The following is a 19,654-nucleotide window of genomic DNA, read 5'->3' on the forward strand; positions in this document are numbered from 1 at the left end:
GCTTATTGTATAGTAGTTACTGAACAAATTAGCTTACTCTATAGTTCATAGTGAATAATGCATATTTCATAGAGGATACTGTTTCTCAATTTAAGGCACACTTAAAATCCTTTCATTTTCCCTGAAATATAGTGTTATAAAGGAGTTTCATTGAAGTTTCTCCAGCACTGAGGCTGGAGCAGTATTAGTATTAGCCGCTAGCCACAGTGCTAGCTCTTTCACCGTTCAAAGGTGAGTATTAATACACTGTAGCCTGCGCATTTGCTGTGTTAAAACAAGTGGGACAAACTGCTAGCTGATAGCACCCTAGCTTACCAGAACACTAAGTGTTCGTCAGTGTAAACACTGCTGCTTACTGCGGCTAGCTGAAAAATTAAGCTGTAAGTAAACAGAAGTGCTTTACTCACCCAAAGAAACTGTTTTAAAGAGAGAAGTCTGTGTAGAATTAACATCCAGCACTTGTTTGACTTTAAAAGAAAATTATTTTTTTTTTGCAGTTTGGTTTACTTAGGCACCCCCTGCGTCGAGACCTGTTGAATTAGAAGGGAAACATGAAGTAACCCTGAGTGTTCCAAAAAGCCAGGGCAATATTATTTAGCAGTTCGTCCCACATAGCTTGTTTAAACACGGTAAACACACAGACTACAGCCTGATATACTCACCTCTGAACGACAAAAGAGCTAATTCTTAGCACAGTTAGCAGCTAATGCTAATACTGCTCCAGCAGTGCTAGCAAGGCTTAGCAACAGGCTACAGACCCGATAATACTCACCTCTGAACTTCCAAAGAACTAGTACTTAAAGCAGTTAGCAGCTAATGCTAATACTGCTCCAGTCTCGGCGCTGGAGAACTAAACTGAATGTCCTGTATAACTCTGTACTTCAGTGGAATGGCTTTACTGCTCCTTACAACCTAACTGATAAAATTCAAACATATGGCATACTGATGATTTTGGGGAAAATTAAAGAAGTGCGCCTTATAGTCCAAAAATACAGTATAAGGAAGTGATTAATGTATAACCAGGTTACAGATTTGAACTTGTAAATGTGTGAAAATAAAAGTGAAAATAAGTTATTGTAATATGCATCAGTTCTGTTGTAACGTGAAGATGTGTTCTGTTTTTTTTATTGCAGGGATGATGACGACACGTTTAAGATTCTCATTGCCACTGATATCCACCTGGGCTACCTGGAGAAAGATGCTGTCAGAGGAAATGACACGTTTGTGACGTTTGACGAGATAATGAAATACGCAAAAGAACATGATGTGAGACCCCGGTGTTAGCAGTGTTTACACAAACATTTATATTCAGTAGCAGAACATGATTTATTATTCTGAATAGGATGTATGACATTCCCTCAGTGCAGATGTCAGCATTTCAATGTCAGTGAGAAATATGAAAACAGAAATATAAAGAAAAACTAAAAATGATCTGAAATACATCAGTCAGTATATTTTCTTCATGGTACAATTCTCTCATACCGGCCACTGGACATTGAGCATGGCACTTCAAGGCAAGAAAGCTCTCTGAGGATGTGAGAAAGAGAGTTGCTACTTTCCTTACGTTACTACTTTTATGGTTTATGATAAAATTGCTATCAACCTAAAACTGATAGTATAGGTATAAAAGGATGGGTTTGTATCGGATGTATGGATTGGTATGAATATGTATAGATGGAAATGGGTGGGTTTAGATGGATATAAATAAGATATGGATATGATTTGGGTATGTATAAATGAAAATGGAGTGGTTTTGGTATGACAGATTTTGAATGGATGTGAATGGGTGGATTATAGATAGGTATGGATAGGTGTAAATGGGTATTGATTGTTATAAAAAGAAATTAACTGGAATAGATGGATATAGGTAAGGGCTGCACGATATATCGTTTAAGCATCATCATCGGGTGTGCAGGACGTGCAATGTCACTTAAGGCAATTAAGTCAAACATGTCGTTGCAATGTTTTCATTCTTGATGTAGATGCACAGCGCTGTCTCTGTGTCTGTGTGAGTGACATTCTGCTTCTGCCTGAGAAGCACAAGGGGGGGTGGTGTCTAGGAGTAAACACGAGGTAACCACATGGCCTCCATCCACATGGTTGGGCAAGTGCTTGTAAAAATGGGCACGTGTGGAAAGCTGTGCACCTCAGTCCAGCACAGTTTTGCGCAGATATTTCCAGTTACAGCTTAATTCACGTTTTTAATTCCAGAAAAACGCTCTTATTTACCTTTTATAAAGCTATTTAAATGCCTGATTAGAGGTACGATTACTGTAATTTTGCTGTTTTCCTCGGGTTTTGAGTTTTAAGCTCTTGATCGGTCCGGTCGCGAGACAGGGCACAAGTGGGGGTGGGGCTGGTGACGTCATGGGCCCTGCATTGTTTAATGTCGCATTATGAATTGTTGAGGGTTTTGATAAATAAATTCAGTTGCCAAACATTCAAAGCATCCCTAATATTAATGGAGCATACATTTCGAATGAACTGCACACCTTTAATGTCCCCTACTGGATGGTCTAAACCAGTATCATCAGTTTACTACAGGCACAGAGGTTCTTGTGCACATTCACTCCCACATATATTGTGTATATTACACCACACCAATACACCAGTGACTCACACGGGCACTTTTTCCTCTTTGCCAGGTTGATTTTGTGTTGCTCGGTGGGGATCTTTTCCATGACAACAAGCCGTCTCGGAAGGCCATGCACAGCTGTATGGAGATCATGCGGAAATACTGCATGGGTGACAATCCGATCCTGTTCGACATCCTGAGTGACCAGGCTGTCAACTTTGGCAACAGCAGGTAAATGACCCAATCATAGAATGAAGGCATATTTTAATACTCGTAACGTAAACTGATATTTTCAATAATCTGTAACCTGTAAATAAATTAGTGCTTCATTGGTGCCTATTTGAGTGTTATATTACTATATACTATATTATATATATTAGCATGTGAAGTATATGAACACTATATAGAGCATTATAGTGCTCCCCCTATGCTTCCTGTAGTGTATTACAGTCTGACAGAATGAGAGTGGATCATATGAACATCATAGAGCATTATTGAGTGCCCCCTAAACATTATGTTTCAGAATGGGTGTGTGGACCATATGAAGCATTATGAAGCATTATGAAGCATGTCTCATATGAGGAAGACAGTATGTCAAAATGCCTGTGTATGAAAATCATCTGAAAATGAAATTATATATTTATATTTTTTAAAATCCAGGGTTAGTACGGGTGCTTAAAATCCTGAAAGATGCTTGAATTTTAACGTTCTGTTTTCCAGGCCTGGAAAGTGCTGAAAGTTTGGAGAAAGTGCTTGAAAATGCTTGAAATTGTAACTGCATTTACTTTACAACAAATCAACTATCTGAGTAAATGAGTTCGCTTAAAAAAAACTGCAGAGCGTAAAATATAAAAAAGGCTTTGCTCGCGCCTCCACGTATGTGTGACTACAAAGTCCGGTTCTTTCTCGTAATCCAAGAGGAGTTGGCTCACGAGGAACCGGCTCTGTTTGCACTTCTGCGTTTTTTTAAACACGGACAGCAGGAGAGTTAGCTAGCTATGCTAAAAGCCAAGATTTTACCATCTCTTGCAGTGTGACAAAAAGCAAATTAATAATTTTGAGTATATGTATGTATAAATGCTCTCAACTCACCCCCAAATTAGACATACTACAGTAACTGCTCAATTAAATGAATAGGGTAAACATGCAGTGAAGAACATTGGTATTTAAATTGTGTGAAACTGACACCAATAAATCCATAAATCCTGCTGTTTACTTACTTAATAGTATTTTTTTTCTCAGTAGTGTATTCACTGTGAAGTGTGGAGAATAGTTTTGCGATATATTGATTAGCGCTGAATAGGCCTTAAAAGTGCTTGAAAAGTGCTTGAATTTTACCTTGTTAAGGTGTGTTCTTTTTTTGTCAGATTCCCATGGGTGAACTACCAGGACGAAAACCTGAACATTTCCATTCCTATTTTTAGCGTGCATGGAAACCATGATGATCCAACTGGGGTAAGCATAGATTGATATATAATCTGATTTATAATCTGAAAAATAATCTAAAATAATCTAACATGATCAGACTTTTCATAAATCGTAAACCAAACCATCTTGCATATAAAAACATTAGATTAAACTGGACAGTATGCATCTGGTAAGAATCTAAAATGGATTTAAATGTTATCTTAATGCACTGTTGTCACCTCCCTGGACGTGGATGGAAGAGAAAGACTGTTTGAAGATGGGTAGAAAGGTGGCTAAAGAACGTCAGTCAGCTTCCAAATAAATTAAGACTGATATGCAGACGCAATCTGACGCCATCTAATTGAAGCGGAACTCCATGTCAGATGATTCTCTATTATATGGTAGACTGAAGAGGACCAACTGTTCACACAAAGAAAAATAAGATAGCCAGAACTTACCCAAAGAAGCTACAGTTCTTTATAGAGCTACAGACCAAAATAGAGCTTTTTGATAAAGCACATCATTAAAGCTTTGAAGTAAGGTTTCAAAGAAAGGAACACAGACCCTTGCTGTCAAACATGTTGGAGGTTCACAGATGTTTTGGTGGTGTTCAGCTTCCAGCACTGGATGTTTTTACTGTGGAAAGGCTTTATGAAATATCAAGACTTTCAAAGAATTTCAGAGTATGATGTTGGGCTTGGTATCAGAACGATTGCTCTTCCTTAGAGGGCATGGGTCTTTCAGCAGGACAGTGACCCAATGCAACCCTCAAAAAGCACCCAGAAATGGATTAAGAGGAAGTGCTGGACAGTTCTGACATGGCCAGCATTGAGGCCAGACCTAAATCCTAAAAGAGATACGTGTGGAGACATCTCTAAGCCTCCAAACCTGAGAGATCTGAGGCAGATGCCAAGAGAAGAGTGGTTTAATTTCTTAAGGTGTCTTGTACCCATGGTATTTCCTTAATGTTAATGGAGCAAATCATTTTGTCCAGTCCATTTATGGAGTTCTGTGTGAAAAGATTTCAGATTTTACTTTTGTTTGTCTTGTTTTTTTTTTTGTATTGTTTAAACACACAAATGGACCAAAATAATAACTCGCCAGGTTGATAATAATTGTGGTCTGATTAGACGCGAGAGGGTGTGATTGTTAAACTGCTCTCCTTGGTGCCCTCTAAAAACATTCTTGGAGTCTAGTTTTAGTAGTGTACCTCTTGTAGTGCTTTTCCACTGCCGCAGAACCGGCACCGTTCTGGTTCAGGAACCTAATTTTGAACCTTTTACAGCGTTTCCACCAACAAAAGTAGGTTCCAGAACCAGAAACGTTTGTTTGCAGCGGGAACTGAAGAATACTAGGTTTCTCAATGGGAACCGTGACCGCTTACGTTCACTACCTCTGTGAAACGCCCTCTGTATGATGCGACGTTTTTACGGTTCCACCAAAACTGGTGGAAATGTGGGCTAGTTCCCTGAAAAGCACCATGGTTCTTATAAGGCCGAACGAAATTGGTTCAAGATACAGAAAAGCTCTGTTGGTGAGAGATTGTTAACTGCTAGACATGCCTTTATGATGCACTCAAAGACTTTTTACCCAGTTGACAAACTTTGAGAGAGCTCATAAGTGGTCTGAGAGAAGCAGGATTATTAATTTAACAAACTTAATCTACATAGGCTGTCCATCAGCTAGTCAGCTACTGTTGCATTTGTTTCTATTGGTGTGTTAAACAAGAAACCTGGGTTGATACGGATTGCAACCTTATCGTTTTTATCGATGAATCCATGTTCTGTTTGGGATCTGGCGACAATCGGGTTAGAGTGTGGCTGCCTCGTGGTGTTTCAACAGCCCCAACTGCTGGTGTGATGATCTAGGTAGTCATTGTACTGTATATGTTATTGATCACATCTAGTAGTGGAACAAGCACAGCGAAAACTAACTAACTAACTAATTAACAGCTGAACAATATGTTCAGGACATACAGTCCCCTCCGAAAGTATTGAAACAGCGAGGCCAATGTGTTTTTTTTTCTGCTGTAGACTGAAAACTTTTAGGTTTGACATTAAAAGATGAATATGAAACACAATTCAGAAGATAGCACCTTCTGTCTGAACCCACACATTTTTCTTGTGAGCAGAAGTATTGAAACACGTGACTGTCAGGTAAGTTATGTTGCTCAGGTGTGTCCTGATACATTGATTTTTTTTAACAATAAACAGCCCTGAATGTCTATCATCAGTTTCAGATTGGGTTTTATTAGACTGTTCATTTATAGTTAAAGAAGTAACCAGCGTGAAAAACAAAGAGCTGCCTTTGGGTAAAAATTAGCCAATTGTGAAGCTTAGAGAAGATGGATAATCAACCAGAGCCATTGCACAAATATTGTCCATGTCCAATATACAAATGTTTGGAATGTCCTATAGAAGAAAGTTGTCACTGGTGTACTAAGTAACAGGTGATGAACAGGTAGACGCAGGGAAACAACTGCAGTTGATGACAGAAACATTGTAAGTGCTGTAAAGAAAGATCCTAAAACAACCACTATTAACAAGACATTTTTATTAACAAGATGTTTTACCCCAGCAAATTAATCACTGCCCATAGACTACAGTGTAGTCTGTAACTAACTGCTGGAATGAATGACTTAGGTCTGTCTGTATGTGGCTTTAGAACAGTGGACTACAAACGTCACCCTGGACAGCTCTAATTCCAGCCCAAACCTAACACGTCATTTAGCCAGTCAAAGTCTTCTATGGGCAGTGATTAATTTGCTGGGGATTAAAAAAGCTAGCTCTCCAGAAGCACAGTCAGAGACCACTGCAAAGCAATAAACTCTAAAAGCTCCTATGAAGTAGTGTAGTATATGAATCACTATATTGAGGAAATGAGGCAAATTTTGCCGTGTGTCACAGTCAGACCAGACTGTCGCCTCTGCGTTTTTCTCCACAAGGGCAAAAATGAGGTGATTATGTGCTGTCTGGCTGAGATAAAATTTTAGAAAAAGCATGTAATTCAGTAAGCATATGATCTTTACTAGCTATGGACATAATGTGAACCGAGGGGCTGCTACTGTACACGTGATTTGAGAAAGATGAGATCAGAAAACACGCCCACTCTAGGGTTTTCTGTCGGTTTACTAGGTTATAAGGGAAAGCATTTTTATGCAGAAACTTTCTGTTCAGGCCTTCCCTTGGCAGCCCTTCTTTGTACCTCTTCCGAACCTGCCCTTCTCTTGGCAGCCCTCCTTGGTACCCCTCCCGAACCCGCCCTTCCCTTGGCAGCCCTTCTTTGGATCCCTCCCGAACCCGCCCTTCCCTTGGCAGCCCTTCTTTGGTACCCCTCCCGAACCCGTCCTTCCCTTGGCAGCCCTCTTTAGTACCCCTCCCGAACCCGCCCTTCCCTTGGCAGCCCTTCTTGGGACCCCTCCCTAACCCGCCCTTCTCTTGGCAGCCCTTCTTTGGACCCCTCCTGAACCCGCCCTTCCCTTTGGCAACCCTTCTTGGGACCCCTCCCAAACCCGCCCTTCCCTTGGCAGCACTACTTTGGACCCCTCCCAAACCCGCCCTTACCGACCCGCCCTTACCGACCCGCCCTTACCGACCCGCCCTTACCGACCCGCCCTTACCGAACCCAATTTTCCCTGTTCCATATGAAGCTGAAGTTGGCTTCTTATTAGGCAGATTCTTATTTTAATTTCATGATTTTCACCTTATGTCCACCTTAATTGATGCAGCAGCTATGTTCTGGCTCTAGTACATGTCCTATAAAACAGCACTATTTAAGGTAGAACAAAAGTAATGTAATGGTACATAGCATAGCTTTCATGGACCACAGTGTTGTTACCTATATGCACACTATGCAGCCTTTACAGATTATGCTGACCCTGTTTTCCTGCCCACTAACCACACAAAGCAGTTTTTCTTGTTTCTTTTGTTTTCGGCCAGCGCAAGTAGCAGTGCAAATGATAAAGTATGCCCAGTCTTTTATAACCTGCCATGAGTGCTCTGCTGCTTTCCGGTTACTGAAAATAAGGTCTTCACCTTTTTAATCAAACATATAATGTGTGTTTTTGTCAATCCTGTGTGACATGTGGTCAGCAAAGTCAGGGTTTCTTAGAAAACCACGTGCTTCTGGGAAATGACATGATGACGATGACCTGGATAGCTGAGTGGGTCAGTAGTGCATAGAGGTATAGATGAAGAAATTAGCCAGTGATTACAGCTGAAGTGTTTAATAGCAAACTGCACTGATTGCTTTCAGGCACTCAAAGTAGAGTGGGACACTGTGTACGTGACACCATAAGAGAAAGATGAGGACAGTAATATCAGATATAAAATGTGCTAATGTTCTTTATGCATTTCTAGGGCCTATTATTACCAGTTTGCTTGTGTGCTAAAACATCATCCCAACCGTGACTCAGTTGCAAGGTTCCATAGATCCTTTTTCTGCTTGTTGGTTTGCAAAATCTTCAGCAATTTCCTTCTTTATATTATTGTGCTTGGATACAATCACAAGTGGTGAGGAGCAGAGCTCTTGGGATGCATGACATTTCACCATGCAGGACCTCTTCCAAACCAGTAGCCGTTCTCACCTGAGAAGATTTTTATCTATGCAGCTTTTATCACCGTGGTGTCAGTACCTGTGCTCACTCCATAAATCTGAGCTTATTACAATAACAGTGCTCCAGTTCTATGAAAATGTGGTTTTATTAGGATGTAGTGGTAGAAACGCACATATCGTAATCAGAGTCAAATCAGGCCGGTAATAAAATGAACCGATTTCACGAGCCCACACACAGCAATGGGAGGAGATAGCTTCCACACCTGCAGCAGACCACACTGCAGTCCATCTGGAGCTAACCAAAAACAGCTTTCACATTTAACCAAATGTACTAAACAAAAAAGTACTCACAGGTCCTAAACTAGGTGAATGTTGTAGACTAGACAAGAGAGACAAGAGTTATGTTATCAACATTAGACTGACTATTAGTGTTGACTATAATTCAAATGCTATTAAAACTTAATAACACCACATTTTGGGAAAACCTAATCTTTGTGTCAGGCTGTATTGTAAAAAGGGCACATAGAAAAACTCTGATTTTAATGGTTAATATTTGATAAAGTAATGCTGTGCTGGCTTTTGAACTGTTTTTCTAAAGGTTAAATGTTAAAAGTGTACATTGCTTTCTCTTAATTACATCAGTAAACAAGACAGAATTTTAAATTAGTCAGAAAATGTGGTAAAAAAATAAGTTAAAAAAGTTTCTGTCTCTAATACAAAACATTCATTTTAGTGGATTCAGTTTGGATGTGTGTGTTTGTTCACCCCAGGCTGATGGACTCTGTGCTCTGGACCTGCTGAGCTGCGCTGGTTTTGTGAATCACTTTGGCCGCAGCCGTTCAGTGGAAAAGCTGGAGATCAGTCCGGTTCTGCTGCAGAAAGGCAGCACCAAGATCGCACTCTACGGTATTGGTGAGTTCACTGTTGATGCAGTCACAGAATACCACAGAATACCACAGATACCACAGATAGCACAGGTACAATGAGTATTGTACCACATAAAAACTCAGTACTAAAGAAACCCTGAATACCACAGTAAACTAGAATACTACAGAAACACTGGATACCACCATAAATACTGAATACCATAGAACCCCAGAATTCCAAGTAAACACTGAATACCATAGAGCTCCAGAATACCACAAATACTAAATACCATAAAACACTGTTTACTACAGAACATTTTATTATCACATAAACCCTTGATAACATAGAGCCCCAGGATATCACATGAACACTGGGTACCACAGAAAACCTAAATACCACATAAACACTGAATGCCATTGAACCACAGAATACCATAGAACCCACAAAAACTCTGATTCCACAGAAATCCTGGATACATAGAAACACTGGATACCAGAGAAACACTGGATACCAGAGAAACACTGTGTACCAGAGAAACACTGGATACCAGAGAAACACTGGATACCAGAGAAACACTGGATACCAGAGAAACACTGGATACCAGAGAAACACTGGATACCAGAGAAACACTGTGTACCAGAGAAACACTGGATACCAGAGAAACACTGGATACTATAGAAACACTGGATACCAGAGAAACACTGTGTACCAGAGAAACACTGGATACCAGAGAAACACTGGATACCAGAGAAACACTGGATACCAGAGAAACACTGGATACCAGAGAAACACTGGATACTATAGAAACACTGTGTACCAGAGAAACACTGTGTACCAGAGAAACACTGGATACCAGAGAAACACTGGATACTATAGAAACACTGGATACTATAGAAACACTGTGTACCAGAGAAACACTGTGTACCAGAGAAACACTGGATACCAGAGAAACACTGGATACTATAGAAACACTGGATACTATAGAAACACTGTGTACCAGAGAAACACTGTGTACCAGAGAAACACTGTGTACCAGAGAAACACTGTGTACCAGAGAAACACTGGATACCAGAGAAACACTGGATACTATAGAAACACTGGATACTATAGAAACACTGTGTACCAGAGAAACACTGTGTACCAGAGAAACACTGGATACCAGAGAAACACTGTGTACCAGAGAAACACTGTGTACCAGAGAAACACTGTGTACCAGAGAAACACTGGATACCAGAGAAACACTGGATACTATAGAAACACTGGATACTATAGAAACACTGTGTACCAGAGAAACACTGTGTACCAGAGAAACACTGGATACCAGAGAAACACTGGATACCAGAGAAACACTGGATACCAGAGAAACACTGGATACCAGAGAAACACTGGATACTATAGAAACACTGGATACTATAGAAACACTGTGTACCAGAGAAACACTGTGTACCAGAGAAACACTGGATACCAGAGAAACACTGGATACTATAGAAACACTGGATACTATAGAAACACTGTGTACCAGAGAAACACTGTGTACCAGAGAAACACTGGATACCAGAGAAACACTGGATACCAGAGAAACACTGGATACTATAGAAACACTGTGTACCAGAGAAACACTGTGTACCAGAGAAACACTGGATACCAGAGAAACACTGGATACCAGAGAAACACTGGATACCACAGTAAAACAATGATTCCACAGATCCCCAGGATATCACAGAAACACACAATTCTATATAAACACAAGATCAAGGATGCATTTTATATTTGGCAACCAAAATTATTTGGTCACAGTCTGTCCGTGTAAGTGAAAAAACAAAATAATATATATACCAAACACTGACCACTTTATTTAACTCATTTTGCTGTGTTTCCAATAGAAGACCAACTTGTATCTTTGCATTTTGGAGAATTGCTCTGTACCACACCCGCAGGAAGTGTAGGAGGGAACTGGCCTTTTTTAAGTTTTGCCTTTTTTGCTCCATTAACACCTATTAACATCATTTATCAAGCTTGCTGAACGCTTCAAAAACACTAAATAAACCACAAAACCACCATTTTAAGGATTCTCTGTTCCAGATCTAAGACCCACATTATAGGTATAAAAGCAGATTTTATTAAATTAATATTGCCCGATCAGCCCCCCTACTTCACAAGTCATTTCCTCTGTGAGTGTTATATCACTATAAAGAACTGACTCTTCTAACACCATCAGAAACTTCATTTATGAAACCTACGTGTCCAATCTGACACCGCTCACCTCCTCATCACTTCAGATTCATTTCATCAGGTGTCACTCCTCACTAATTCCTCACCTCTCAGCTGATCACTCTCCACACTAATGATCTCTGTATCGTTGAGATCGGAATGTCAGACTTGAAGGCTTTGATGTACGATGCGTTGGAATTGTTCTGTCTCTCATTCGTTATTAAAGAATTACTCATAAAAAAGGAATGACTCTCAAAGAGCTGAAGGACACTCTGCTCTTTAATCTCCAGAGCAGAATCAGCTGTCAAAACACAGGCTGAGTCACTGAGCCTCTGTCTCGCTCACTTTTTGTCTCTCCCACTCCTTTCTTTCTTTTAGACTCAAAAAACTAAACAGACAGGAGTCAATAAAGGATTTATTTAGCATTTTTTTTTCATGGCACTGCTTGACGTATTAACAGTCAAACAAGCTGAAAATATTGCTTTATTAGGTCGCAGAAATTACGTTATCGACTCATCGTTCAATATATGGATGTGACCGCAAAAAATTTTACTGACCTCAGTATTGCCAATTATTAAATTTTTTTGTTTCTGCAAGGATAGCCTATTGATTTGAAGCAGCAGATATTCCTTTTTTTTAATGTTTTATCTACATTTTATTAGTGCTGTTAATTTTAGCTGGAAACGTTAATGCTTTTTTTTAACACAAATTAATGATCACGTTGCCAAATTTGGCCCCAACCTCCTCTTGTAATTCATGCCTGGTGATGTATTAACGATGATTTTATGTGATTTTATTAACAATATTTAACCATTATAAATACAGTGTCTGTGTACAGTAGTTCCCTTTTTCTCTCTCTCTCGCTTACATACACACACACACTCACAAGGCTGCCACCTTCACTCTGCCTCTCCTGTGCACTTATAAGTTTTGTGTGAAACTGACCAATAGACACGCTAGAAATTACTAAGAACACACCCATTTTATCAGAAGTATCAGTATTAAATTTTTTTATTGTGACTAATCACAGATTATTGAGATAAATACGTTTTCTAAGTGATTGACCATGCTCTATAAACAGAGGTGTCAAGTAATAAAGTACAAATATTTCATTATGTTACTTGAGTAGAAATTCTGGTTATCTATGTTTACTGGAGTAATTATTTTTCAGACGACTTTTTACTACTGCCTACATTTTCACTCCATTATCTGAACTTTCTACTCTTTACATTTTTTTTTAAAAATAGCCTCGTTACTCCTATTTAATTTCAACTTGTTTTCAATCTGGCTTCTTTCTATGCTTAAAAAACCCTATCCAGAATCTCTCCATCCAAATAGAGTGAATTCTATCCCAAAATCTTTAACAGTAACATTTTATATAACATGGTCATTATGGCCTTTAGAAAAATGTGTTTTGGGGAGGGGGTGGGGCGCGGTAGTGCACTACATCACCCTGTGACACGGCCTTAGTTAATTTTACTTTTATATTTTAAGTAGTTTTGAAACCATTACTTTTACACTTTTACTTGAGTAAAAAGCTTGAGTTGATACTTCTACAACTTCAACAGAAATATTTAAAACCCTAATATCTATACTTCCAACTGAATAATAAATGTCAATACATTTCACACCTTTGACTATAAATATAATTCCACTCTACCCATCAGATTATTATTTTTATTTACATTTAAATACCCACTGTTAGAAGCTTAGGTCCTAAAAAGATGAGGACAATGTGTTTTAATCATGATTTATTCTGTTTCTGATGGGTGTAGATTTTTCAACTTTTAGACTTGTTGCTGATAACAGTCTGGGTGGTTCTTTTCATCTTCAGAGACGTTCAGAGCTCACATTATCCATTTCTTCCTAAAAAGATCTGGAATACGGATTCAGCCAACCTCGCTACGTGTCTCCACTGTTTTATGGTCCAAATCTAAGATGCCTCAGATCCCAGAGAATTCGGAAAGGCCACTTCATGGCATTCGAAAACACAGGTGTGCCACTTACTAATAAAAAACCTAGACAGATGTCAACAATCAGATGTTCATTGATGATTATCAAGCAGGGAATTATCAACAGGTACAACCCAAAAGTGTGTACAACCCAACTCGCTACATGGACAAGAACGCAGCAGTGCACAAACACATAGTGCGTACCAGTTGGCAGCTATGCACAAACTTTTACATCAACAAGAAACATAATGAATGAGCATGAACGAGCAGGTCAGTTTCCTCTGCTGAGAAGCATTGGACACGTACAGGTAGTTGCACCCCTGAAATAGCAATCCACCAAAGCCACAATGCACCTGGCTCTAACAGGTGGGAATAACAGGTGACACAGTGATTGGTTTATTGCATGTTATGGACAAAACACACTTGTGATGAAGAATTTTAGGAAAATTAGTACATTCCATTTGCGTGCTTGAAGCCACGCAAGGCGTACTTTTCCCGTCGTTACAATAGCAAAGACACACTTATAAACTGTAAATTAGGCTGCACAGTGTGTAGTTGATGGCTTGCCTAAACATCGCCCAGGGCGTCTAGTTTGCACAGTAAAGTTTTAGGTAGTATTTGTGAATGTACAGGGGTTGGACAATGAAACTGAAACACCTGGTTTTAGACCACAATAATTTATTGTCCCGATGGACAGTTCTGGTGGAAACAACTGGAGAGTTGAGGTACACATTGAATTCTGCCGCGATTTGGGCAGCCGTGGTTTTATGTTTTTAGGACACAATCCGGGTTAGCACCCGAACATCCCTTTCAGACAGCTTCCTTTTGCGTCCACAGTTAATCCTGTTGGATGTGGTTTGTCCTTCTTGGTGGGATGCTGACATTACCCTGGATACCGTGGCTCTTGATACATCACAAAGACTTGCTGTCTTGGTCACAGATGCGCCAGCAAGATGTGCACCAACAATTTGTCCTCTTTTGAACTCTGGTATGTCACCCATAATGTTGTGTGCATTACAATATTTTGAGCAAAACTGTGCTCTTACCCTGCTAACTGAACCTTCACACTCTGCTCTTACTGGTGCAATGTGCAATTAATGAAGATTGGCCACCAGGCTGCTCCAATTTAGCCATGAAACCTCCCACACTAAAATGACACATGTTTTAGTTTCATTGTCCAATCCCTGTATATTCTCATGCATTTGTAGACAAACTTAAGATCTTTTCCTCATTTAAACCTTTTTTTGGTCTTACTGTACTTCAGTAGCCTTTTTGTTGTTTCCACCCAGACAGATATTCTTTCTCATCAACAAGCTTTGGGTCCTGGCCAGTTAATGGTCTGTGCTTCTTTGGACTGCTTTTGGTCTTTAGATACTCACCACTGCTGCTGACTTGATCAACTCCCAAATGTTTGAGAAACTGCTTTATTGACGTAATTTGTAGCCATAACCCTCGAAACCATCAAATTCTGGTTTATCTAGACAGCAATTGGGCATAGCTATGAGCTGTTTGAACAGAACAGCATAAGCAGGGGTAAAAATATCTTCCTCCATCTTTTTTCTTTTATATACACACACATCTTTACCCATACACATATCATACCCACACACCCAGACAGGTGTCTTTATCTCTTGAGTGACACTTTTCGATGGTCTTTTGAAGAGTAGCATTTAATAACCCCCTTTTACGCTTTTCAGCTCCTGGTTCTAAAAACCCTCTCTCTTTTCTCTTACTCTTCCGCTCTCTCACTCTCTCGCTCTCTTGACACCTGCCTTGAACATGCTTCGGGTGGAAGAGCAGAGCTGGCAGGTCAGAAAGGCGGGGATGCTGGACAGAATACTGTCTTCTGTCCTGATCTCCCAGGGGGTCTTAGGTGGTTCTTTCAGCCCAGATTGGCAGCATTTAAACCCAAAGTTTGGGAAGCCAATATCCAGGCAAACCTAGATTTGCCTGACCACCATTATTGGCTGCATAAAATTGTCAATGGCATTTTAGTAATAGGGATAATTGATGCATTTACGCTTCTACTATAATGTAGCTTAAATTCTTCTCAGACCGCCTACAGTAGTGGTTTGAGTAGTCAGATTTGTATCTGGTTTAAATGTGTCTTGGACGCGTTTACACTTGCATTTTTGTGTGTTTTGGTCTTCCCCAGATCCAGTTCTAATACTCACGCATGAAGTGAACAGTCTCATTGTCATGTTCATGAGCCCCTTTTTTGAGATAACGTCTGCTTTGTCATGGTGCATCATCATGCTGGAAGTAGCCATTTTAAGATGAATAAATTGATTTGTGGACATGAAGGGACGCACATGGTCAGCAACTATACTCAGATTGGTGGCAAAATCCATAAAGTACATTTTGTGAGAAGCTGTGGATCTCGGTAAGAACTTACAGCCCCTTTATTCCCTCATGCTGTCGCTAAAACCAGCTGTACCTGAAGTGGACGTTTTTCCACCTTGACTTCAAAGAGTTTGTGCATTAATTTTCCCTGAATGTCTCATCCGATTGGCTGATGTGGTCCTGACGTCACAAGTTGACCCTCGGGAAATTAATACTCATTCATCAAGTAAAACTAATCTCTATTTTTAATTATGCATTATTTCATAATTTATTAACAATATGCTTGTTTGGACAAGTAAAGTAAGTTGTGCAAATAATGTGACTCCCACAACAAAACTCAAAATGATCAAATGAACTGATGCATGCTGCAGACTATCATTTTCCTATTGGGAGCACTACACTCACATTGGATAGGCTCTCTCTTTGCTCTCAGAACAGCCTTACTTCTTTATAACATGGATTCCTCAAGATGTTGAAAACACTTCTTTCAGATTCTGGTCTATGCTGACATGATTCTGTCACATACTGAAGTTTCTGCAGATTTTTCAGGAGCACTTTCCTGCTCTTCATCTCTCATTCTATCACATCCCAAAGGTGTTCTATTGGATTCTGATCCGGTGACGGGGAAGCCACTGAAGAACACTGAATTCAATAACACCATTCACACCTGGTCACTTTATGTGACTAAGGCCACATTAACACTGCCATTATCATGTGTCCTGAGGATTCCTGGGAAAAATCTGATAAAAATTCATAGCTATTCACACCTAGCATTTAAAGCGTCTTCCTTTAGTGTTTTTGTCCTCAGTTCCCATCCGGATGAAGCACCTAGTTTTGCTTGCCTGGAGTATGGAGCATCGCTTTTGTCTATTAGCTTGCTGTTGTATTGTGCTTATTTATCAATCATTGCTGAGGGTTCTATACAGACCTGGCAACCTATGACCGAATCTCAACACGTTGCTCCAGCGTGTGTTCATGATTCTGCAACACTCACGAATGTGATTAATAGAACATGGAACAACATGTTGAAGTAAGCAGATATAAAGAGGCAGGTGTGTGTGTGTGTGTGTGCGCGCGCATAGTAGCTTACTCGAGCAGAGCAGTGCTGCTGTTTGCTACACAAAATGATCAAACAGTTGTTTTGGTTGCCTGTGCATAACTCACGCAATATATGTTTATGAGAAAGACATCTGACAAGAAATATTGTGAAATCTCATTGCATGAGATTTTATTACGCTCTATTAATATTCAAAATCTAGAAATCAAGATGAATTCGTCCAGGCTATTTTTTTTTCCAGTCTTCAACTCTCCAGGGTTTGTCAACCTGTGTCACCCACTGCACCCTCTGCTTTCTGTTCTTGGCTGATAGTGGCAAAACCCTATGTGGTTTTCTTCTTGTGCGATTTCACCAGGTGTAATAGTTCTTTACCTGTTTGAAGGTTCTTCAAGCTCAGTTTGTTTTGCAAACATGGTTCCTTATAGAGCCAAAAGTGATTCTTCTATAGCATTGCTCAAATGGCCCCTTGCACCACCTTTGCTTTTAAAGGAATTTGGAATAACATGCATTGCAGAGCCTGCTCTTTTTTGGTAATGGAGTTTTTTTTTATGGTGGTGAAAATGTCACCGTGTTCTCAAATGTAATGTGTTTTTGTCCCCTCAGGTTGCTACATGAGTCACTTAAGATGTGTGTGTGTGTGCACTGGTATGTGTGTGGTTTAGTGAATATATTAGAAGCTTTTATTTTTAATGAATAACATTGTATGTTTGCCTTTCTTAGAGTACAGTTAATGTATAGGTTATAGATGTGCATGTTCTCTCTTTATATAACTTTTAACCCTTACCTATATAACCATACTATACTCTATAGCTCTCTCTTTATTTTAAGGCACAAAAACACAAATTTGGTTTCATATGGACTTTCTGATTTTCTTGTTCATCCAGTTGGTCCGTACCAAGTAAGCAGATGTAAAAAAGGACAGTTTGGACCAAAAGAACCAAAATTTGGTCCGAAATAAACTGAACCATGGCCCAGTTCACTTGCAGTTTGAAGTCTTTTCAGATGGTTTGGACATCACAGGAAGAAGTGAACCAGTGTTGTACCAAAATCCAACACCCCTTCATACCTACTGTATGTGCTTCATAATTGCACTTTGATTATGCTTAAAATGTCTATATCTTTATATACAAAATCTAAGGAATCTGAGACACACAAGCACTTGAGTTGGGTTTTGACAGGGATGTAGAATTCGGCTCAACACCTGCAAAGGCAACTTACCGATATACTTAGCATATATTGACTGTACGCTGATGTGAAACCAATCTATCCAGCCACCATCGCCTTTGTTTGCAGTGGTGTCGAGAACAAGAAACCTGAGCTGCTATAGAAGTTGAAATGTATCTTCTTTAGCAAAGAAGTCACATCCAATATGGAGGCCTTGTAATTACTTCTTTAAAGGGTAGCTCAACCTTCTTGGAAGAGTAATTTGGGAGGGGCACTGGGTGATGTATGGGTTTAGGGGTGGGGCATAAGGGAGAGCTGATTGATCTGCATATTGTGAGTGTCTTTGTACACTTAAACATAAGTACACGGACACATCATCTTCGCCTATAGCACAGTTGAACCTAAAAGGGTGCTGCAGAGATGGAAATGACCAATGAGCAGAACTGGTATGTTTCATTACTTTAAAGGAACACATTTTAGCTATTGATGAAGCAAATATGGTTTAGAGTTTAGTGCCTCTTTAATCCTACTCCTATCCTGCGGCTTTATGTGCTGCAATTCTTCAGCAGGATAATTCTCACCCCCACACAGCAACGGTGTCCCAGGAATGCCTTCCTGGTTGCCAGATTTATTGCCATTCGAGAAATGTATATACACTGCTCAAAAAAATAAAGGGAACACTCAAATAACACATCCTAGATCTGAATGAATGAAATATTCTCATTGAATACTTTGTTCTGTACAAAGTTGAATGTGCTGACAACAAAATCACACAAAAATCATCAATGGAAATCAAATTTATTAACCAATGGAGGCCTGGATTTGGAGCCACACACAAAATTAAAGTGAAAAAACACACTACAGGCTGATCCAACTTTAATGTAATGTCCTTAAAACAAGTCAAAATGAGGCTCAGTATTGTGTGTGGCCTACACGTGCCTGTATGACCTCCCTACAACGCCTGGGCATGCTCCTGATGAGGTGGCGGATGGTCTCCTGAGGGATCTCCTCCCAGACCTGGACTAAAGCATCCGCCAACTCCTGGACAGTCTGTGGTGCAACGTGACGTTGGTGGATGGAGCGAGACATGATGTCCCAGATGTGCTCAATCGGATTCAGGTCTGGGGAACGGGCGGGCCAGTCCATAGCTTCAATGCCTTCATCTTGCAGGAACTGCTGACACACTCCAGCCACATGAGGTCTAGCATTGTCCTGCATTAGGAGGAACCCAGGGCCAACCGCACCAGCATATGGTCTCACAAGGGGTCTGAGGATCTCATCTCGGTACCTAATGGCAGTCAGGCTACCTCTGGTGAGCACATGGAGAAATGCCACCCCACACCATTACTGACCCACTGCCAAACCGGTCATGCTGAAGGATGTTGCAGGCAGCAGACCGCTCTCCACGGCGTCTCCAGACTCTGTCACGTCTGTCATGTGCTCAGTGTGAACCTGCTTTCATCTGTGAAGAGCACAAGGCGCCAGTGGCGAATTTGCCAATCCTGGTGTTCTCTGGCAAATGCC

General features: G+C 40.2%; 1 protein-coding gene across 3 annotated transcripts in view; it reads left to right on the forward strand.

Moving 5' to 3' along the window:
• The window catches only part of mre11a (MRE11 homolog A, double strand break repair nuclease), a 136,602-nt gene that overhangs the window by 2,297 nt on the left and 114,651 nt on the right, over positions 1-19,654 (forward strand). For all 3 annotated transcript variants that reach the window (XM_022679206.2, XM_022679207.2, XM_049478461.1), the window contains exons 3-6: positions 1,134-1,266; positions 2,646-2,806; positions 3,943-4,030; positions 9,307-9,448. In XM_022679206.2, the coding sequence (XP_022534927.1) occupies positions 1,134-1,266; positions 2,646-2,806; positions 3,943-4,030; positions 9,307-9,448 (524 nt within the window). The remainder of the gene's footprint in view (positions 1-1,133; positions 1,267-2,645; positions 2,807-3,942; positions 4,031-9,306; positions 9,449-19,654) is intronic.

Source organism: Astyanax mexicanus, chromosome 4 (assembly GCF_023375975.1).
Source record: "Astyanax mexicanus isolate ESR-SI-001 chromosome 4, AstMex3_surface, whole genome shotgun sequence".
NCBI lineage: Eukaryota > Metazoa > Chordata > Actinopteri > Characiformes > Acestrorhamphidae > Astyanax > Astyanax mexicanus.